The following is a 6,941-nucleotide window of genomic DNA, read 5'->3' as shown; positions in this document are numbered from 1 at the left end:
CTTCCTGCCTTCCCCCGCCCTCTCCCTTCCCCCTCTCTCCCCTCTCTATATATGTGAAGGAATGCTGTAAAAATTTCGCATTCAATGTGAAAAGCATAGGAACAAAGTCTCAGTTCCCTTCTTAGTCCCAGTCCCATAGCAATTCAGATACTGGGTAGATAGGGCTGCGTCAAGCAAACAGGCTTAGTTTTGCACTTCAGTGAGTTGGTGAATGCATTGCAATTGGTTGCTTTTTATGTGTAGAGAAATTACCTCTGTCCTGATTTGCAATATCTGTGCTATTTTGAGCTGTTTTTCTCTTTTGGGCCTATTTGTATTAGAGCAATAATTTCACCATTTGGCTACACAGAGGCTCAATTAATATTACAAATATGGCCCCATAAAATTCACTTCTTGACATTAGAACGTTTTGTTGCTAATTACTCTCCAAGGTTTTTAATTTCAATCCCTCCTTGGTGACTTGGTATAGAAATTCAAGGGCAACGTTATTTTCCCCAAGAGGAAGGAGAACTAAGCAATGCCAAACTTCTATCTGTTGGCCCTTCCTTCTGGGGGTATCTCACTTTGCATCCTGTTTTTGCTCATTTCCTTAGCCAAAAAATAATAAGCAAATGAAACAAAGAGATAAAGTGAAAGCCTTCTTTTAGTAGTGTATTCATTCAAAGGATATTTATTGAGTGCCTACTAAGTGTGGCATCCACTGGGTCAGGCACTGAGGATAAAAAAAAAAAAAAAGGACATCATGTTACTGTCTGCAAGGACCTCAGTGTTGGCTGAGGCAATAAGTGCTGCAGGTTCTTGGGCAAATTGGGATACATCTTGGGGTGCTCCTTTTGGTGGGAAATGCCCTATCAATCCTCAAGGGTTGAAGTCAGAAGAACCTTGGTTTTTCCTCATTTGAAGACACTGGCTAACTGCAAAAAAAAAATCTGCATTTTAACAATATTTTGAATGGGTTGATTAAATAGGAACAGATGGTTAAAGTTTGTCATTTCAGGAAAAATAATGAAATATTGCATTGCTTAATCTGCTTTCTCTTTCATACTTGTCCCCATTCCCTCCCCACTGCATAGATATTCATTGCAAAAAAAAAAAAAAAAAAAAAAAGCAAAATGCTAATAATGCTTTTTTTTTTTTTTAGCCGCTTTAGGTCTCCTTACCTAAAAAGACCCTAACTTGGACAGCTATCTCTGTGTTCTGGGTTAGCCCTTTGTTCCTGGGCTGCCTCAGAGGCAGCTTCTTACACGGTGTCAGTTTGGTGGGAAAGAGGCTACCTTGGGTGTTTCTCTCCATAAAGAAAACTAGCGCTGCAGGCATTCTACCAACCGGAGGAGGCTCACACCTGGAGGGAACCAGCAGGGCAGAGGTTAATTGTGTAAGCCTCATCCTTTGCTCCTGGGCTTTGTGTGTGTTCCTCCTGGTCAAGGGAAGGCAAGGTGCCACCTGTGTCCCCTGCATTCTATTTGGATTTGCCTCTATGCCAAATGCATTTCTCTGAAGTTTTCTTACCATTCTGTTTAGACAGAGCATCATATGAGATCAACTGCTGGGAGAGAAAATGAGTGCTGTTTTCTCTCTGTTACCAGAAACTCTTGGGAGAATGAGCATCGTGTGCCACATACCCACAGCTTGCCGACTTCAGTAGCGAGAGCCTCCAGAATGCTCCTGGATAAACATCATCTTTGTGGCCACACATTGTTTTATGAGCTGAGTCATCAGCCTGGCTGGCTCCTTAAATGCTGCTTGTCTGAATCTTGAGGCAGAAGGGAACAAGAAGGTTTGAAGTGCGAGCTGACAGAGCTGTAGAGAGGGTCAGTCTCATTTGCCAAAGGTGATGAGGGATTTGCCATTATAGAGTTAGCTCATGGTAAAAGGGTTATTGATCAACGCAGGAAATATGATACTTTTCTGCATTTCTTATACATTATTTAAGAAATCTGTTTCATTACAGCTACTTTTAATAGCCACTAGAATAAAGGGATTTCCTGCTGAAAATTTGATTCCTTCCTCAGTCATCAAGTTGCAATTTATCATTTAAGGTAATGAGGCAAAACCAACAGTAATGGAGAAATGCTAAGTCAAACTGTTTGCAGGCTTCTTTGTTTCTTAAATTGTTCTACCATGTTTATCTTTTTATATAGCTGTTCAGTAAGATGGCTCATGATTAAAACTGATGTTCTTATAATAAGAAAATTTATTCTGATTAATGTGAGCTTCTGATTGGGAGGTTTGTGATTCGCTAAAGTATCCCTGTTTTCTTTGTCATCCTAATTTTATTATGGTTCCAGTGGATGTGCAGGTAGAGCATTCATAAGAGAGGATATGTCACATTCTTGTTAGGTGCCAGGTACTGTTAGCCTCTGTGTGGGCCTAAAATAAACGAGATCCTCACCACAGAGGAATAAAATGGATGGTCGTCAATGTGCCAAGCAGACACACTCTATCTTTTAAAGCAAGGTGGAGGAGTCAGTGCTGCAGGGAAGAAAAGCCCTGGTGGTAGAGAAAAACTTACTTTCTACCTGGAGAAAGTATTAGGATGAAAGAGGTTGTGGGCCGTGGGATTTTGTTCACAAACGCCCCAGCAGATCAAGAAATGGTAGACGGCAACGTCTGGAATTAGGATAGCTCTGGAGAGTTCTTAGAGAGCAGGTTTTAGGTGATAAGCTTAGAAATCGGACCGCGAGGGGCTGAGGAATCAAATAAATGACACTGACATAAAAGGACCTGGACTTAACAGTTCTCTTCTGAAGTCAGATGGAAGAGAGGTAGAAGAAATGGCTGAGGAGTGGTGAGGCTGCTGACAAGCTGGTCTTCCTGGACCAGGAAGCAGTAGAAGCCTGTGGAGCAGGGCAGGCTTCCAAAGAAAGAGTAAGAGCCTGGGTACTGGCTGGAACACAGCAAACTGGATAAAGAGGACATGGAGGTCAGTGAGGATTCTGATTTTCAGATGCAAGCTGGAAATCAGCTTACGGCTGGAGGGTTGTGTGTTGGGGGTTGTCACGTGGGCCGAGAGCCTGAGGAAGGGAAGGCATGGACCAGATGCTACTGGGACAGGAGAGCAGGCGCATTGTCCCGCTGAGGTTGGATTCTCCACAATGGATGCTGTGTCCTCCTGCTTTATTTCAAGAAAACAATCTAAATTTAGTGCCGACAGCAAAACTAAAGAGTCCAGAACTTAACCAAATGCCCTTTTACTCCTCCTTGCCTCCCCTCCCCGTATTCTCTGACTTCAGAGCCGAGATGTGCAGAAGGAGGGTGGAATTTCTTTGTTTGGAAATGGGAGTAAACTTTGAAAAAAAAAAACGGGACCTTAGGCTCTGCACCTGTCATTACATACACCACTCAAGGGGATGAAACAGAGGGTGAAATCAGAGCTTCACGCGTGTTCAGAAGACCTGTGCTGCCCGGGCCTGCCTGCTGGTCAGAGCTCTCTGGAGAGAGCTTTGTGGGAATGTGGTTCCATTCTGTGGCATGCCCTCCGTGACTGACATTGTACTGAGGTCTAAGTTCCTGGAAGAGCTAGCTAAATAAATAAGGGCATCTCTGTTGTTGTGCTTTGGCTCCTGATCTCTCTTCTGCTTTCAAAGTGTATCTGGTTATTGAGAGATTCAGTTGTTCACAGAACAGTTGTTTTCTGGGCAGGAGTGCCAGCCTTCATTGGTGGAGGAGAGAGTTCATAGACCCTTAGGTAGTGTCAGTAATCCAGGTGAGAATGAGGATAGTCAGGACACTTTGAATAAGGAACGGACAAGATCTGGCAATTACTAAGGTACTTTTTTAAAAAATTGAAACATTTTATAAAGCAAGGTCTCTGTATGTAGCCCAGGCTGGCCTCAAACATAGGATTCTTCTGCCTCACCTTTCAGAGTGCCGTAATTACAGGTTGAGTGTCACATGCCAGTTGCACCAGAATATTCTTATTCTAGTCTTGCTTTTTAATTAGTGGCCATGCACTAAATGTTGACTTGTGTAGAAGCTGAGAAATCAGAAAGACGACTTTAGCCTAAAGCTTGCCTACAAGCTAATAAGCTGACAGTCCTATGGGAGAAAGATTAGAGCTGTTAGGTACAAATGGATACCCGAAATCCCAGACAAAAGAGGTAAGGAGGAGGCTGGGAAATGGCTGCTTTTCCAGGGGACCCCTCCTCTTTCTGTCTCTCACACACACAGGCATTAAAATAAAATAAATCTTAAAACAAAAGAGAGAAAAGCTGCCGTTGTGTTACTGTGTTAACTGCAGTACCAGGTTAGGCTTCCTGGAAGAGATGCTGAGGTGGGCTTTGACGGACGAACAGGGCATCCAAGAGTGCTAGCGAGGCATGACACCAAGGCTTTGAACTTACAGTACTGGTGACAAGAGATGATTTGCTATATGCTGCGTTCAAATGTTGAGTCCTGAAGTTCCCGGTCTTTACTCAGCAGTTGACAGCAGGGGGCCATAAGGTCATGTTGGTAGCCATCAAGGTGAATGAATTCTAAGAAGGAGAAGAAGGAAGAAAGTTCTAGGAGGGAGCCGGAACTCAGGATGGCTGGAGGCAGAGACCTACGCAGCCTGCCTGCGCTTGTGGCATAGGTCTGGTGTACCTATCTACAAAGAGTCTGGAGAGGAAAGGCTTCTTACTAGGAAGGCCGCTAAGCTTCTCCAGGCTCCACACATTTCAACCATAGCAGCCAACTCAACAAAAGAACTCAGGAGGTGTTAGAGGCCTTGGCCTAGATACGACATCCTGGCACAGGGACCTGTGCACTTCACTTGCTTCCTTTGCGGTGATCCCACTCTGCTAGCCCCACTCCCCAACCCCCATGGCAGAAGAGGACCTTTTGGAAGATGTGGCTGTGACTGCACGGTGACAACGAGATGAGGTTAATGACGATGTCCTCCCCCTTTCCCCCCCTCCCCCTGGTCCCCCTATTGCTGGTCCTCTTCTCTCTGACCAGAGGGCGAGCGGCCATCTCGGTATATGCCTGGCAGGAGGCACTGTGGCCTTGCACCCGCAGGACCGCGACCCCCTTCTGCCCTAGCTGCAGCCAAAGGCTCTGGGTGGGCGGAGGGACCTGGCCTCCTAGGCCGGGCTATCCAATAGCCTCTCGCACATTTCCCTCCGCCGGCCCGCAGCGGCATCTCGTGGATTCGCGCGCGGGCTCGGGCGGCGCGAGCCCGGGTATTCGCGAGCCCCCGCGCGCCAGGGAGCGGCGCATGCGCGGGCGTCCTGCGAGCCCGCTGAGGGGATCCGAGCCGCGGCGGCGCCGGGAAGCCAGCGACCGGAGCTGTGAGGGAGCGAACGGGCGGCGCGGGGGGACGGTGGCGACGGACAGGTGGTGAGCCCTTCGCCCGCGTCGCCTGGGGCTGTTGGGCCGCCCGTGGAGCCTCGCGGTCAGGACGTGGCATCCGGCGGTGGCGGTGGCATCCCGGACGGCCTGTGAGGGATGCGCCGCCTGCTGCCCCGCGCCGCCTGACCGCCCCCGCCTTGCCTCGCGGTGCGCCACAGCCGGGCCCGCGGCCGTCCCTGCGGTCGTCCCCTCCGCGCTGTCACCCAGCCGCCGCGCCCGCGGGGCTGCGCCTAGCCCGGCCATGTGGACCCCCACGGAGGAGGAGAAATACGGCGTAGGTAGGTTGAGAGGCTCCGGCCCGACAGCCGCGGGAGTCGGCGGGGGGACAGGTGCCCGAGTCCCGGGCCCCGCCTCGATTGCTGCCCTGGCTCCTCCGCCCCTGTCCGCAGGCTGTGCGGCCTCGGCGCGGGGCGGGTGCGGTACCGGCGCGGGGCTGGGCCCGGGGCTCTTGGTGCGGGAGGGCGGCAGGGGGCGCTGGCGGTGCGGCCTCAGCAGGGGCGGGAGGGGCCGCAAGGCAAGGGGCAGTTGCGGGAGGTTTGTGGTGTGAGGCGCAGGACAGTTTACCCAAGAAGACACATTCTGAGAATCTGCTTTTTCCAGCAGTGGGGGGCGGGAGGGGGGGAACACGCCTCGATTTTTAACGAGTTTCTGCACCAAAAGTTGATGAGCCCGATGGCGGTTTATTTTTCCGATTGGAATCGTACAAAAAAGGATGCAAAAAACGTTGACATCATTTTCTCAGCTCAAAATGATCGCATATACTTGTTTTGCTTTAAGTATCAGAAATAGTTACCCTACTACCGTGGAAAGTGTTTTTGACATACATCATTGTTAAAGTTGAGTGTATTTAGTTGACATTTTTTTTTTTAATGTTTTTAAATGAGAACATTACAACTTAGTTCCATCGTAACTGTTAGGTGAAACTCCAGAAGGCTAACGGTTTCTTTTAACATTCCATTTGTTTAAAGAGAATATTCAGTTATTTAAGGGACCGAGTGCTTTACTTTTACAATGTTAGTATTTCTTGGTCATTACACGAGAAGAATGCTCAGCCACTTTACATTATTGGAAATAACTTATCGGATTTACTTAGAAATGTTTAAAATGTTGAGTGTGCAGGGTTTTTTTTTTTTTTTTCCTTTTTTAGCTTGAAATGGAAAATTTTAGAAAATTTATAGGAAATATATTGCCTAGAGGCAGATTACTATTTCAATTATTGCAACAGTTCTATCGGTATTTCGTTCATAATTCAGTACAAAGTAACTTGTAAGCTGCAGTGGTAACAATTGTTTTGTAATACAATCAGGCAAGGTGTATAAAGAGAGTATTTATAACAGAGAAACTCTATCTTGTTCTGAAAAGTAACATTTCAAAGTTTTTAATTAGCTATGCAACAGTGGACCTGGTAAGAAAGACTCCCAAATCCTAGAGCCACTTGAGGAGGAATGAGGAAACACACTGGGATTCACACCCAGGGACTCTTGCCTTTTCTATTTAAAGCATCCCTTGAATACCAAGTTGGTACTGTGAAATGAGGAGTTGATGGTTTTTCTTCTGCATAACTTGCAGTCAGGACTTCATTGGAGAAACGTGCAGTCCAGGGGAAGGTG

General features: G+C 47.4%; 1 protein-coding gene and 1 long non-coding RNA gene across 2 annotated transcripts in view; one reads left to right on the top strand and one right to left on the bottom strand.

Annotated features, from left to right (window-relative positions):
* Window positions 1-801: 801 nt before the first annotated feature.
* Window positions 802-5,174, bottom strand: LOC127184217 (uncharacterized). The gene is made up of 4 exons (XR_007830103.1): window positions 4,936-5,174; window positions 4,344-4,475; window positions 1,623-1,753; window positions 802-914 (listed from the first exon to the last, which is right to left on the bottom strand). It is a non-coding gene; the product is annotated as an uncharacterized LOC127184217 (long non-coding RNA).
* A 55-nt stretch (window positions 5,175-5,229) lies between these two features.
* The window catches only part of Dock3 (dedicator of cytokinesis 3), a 328,616-nt gene continuing 326,904 nt past the window's right edge, over window positions 5,230-6,941 (top strand). Inside the window, exon 1 of the mRNA XM_051140503.1 lies at window positions 5,230-5,609. Coding sequence (XP_050996460.1) covers window positions 5,573-5,609 — 37 coding nt within the window. The 5' untranslated portion in view covers window positions 5,230-5,572. The remainder of the gene's footprint in view (window positions 5,610-6,941) is intronic.

This window comes from Acomys russatus, chromosome 32 (assembly GCF_903995435.1).
Source record: "Acomys russatus chromosome 32, mAcoRus1.1, whole genome shotgun sequence".
NCBI lineage: Eukaryota > Metazoa > Chordata > Mammalia > Rodentia > Muridae > Acomys > Acomys russatus.
The sequence above is the reverse complement of the archived record's forward strand: the minus strand, read 5'-3'. Positions and strand labels throughout refer to the sequence as shown.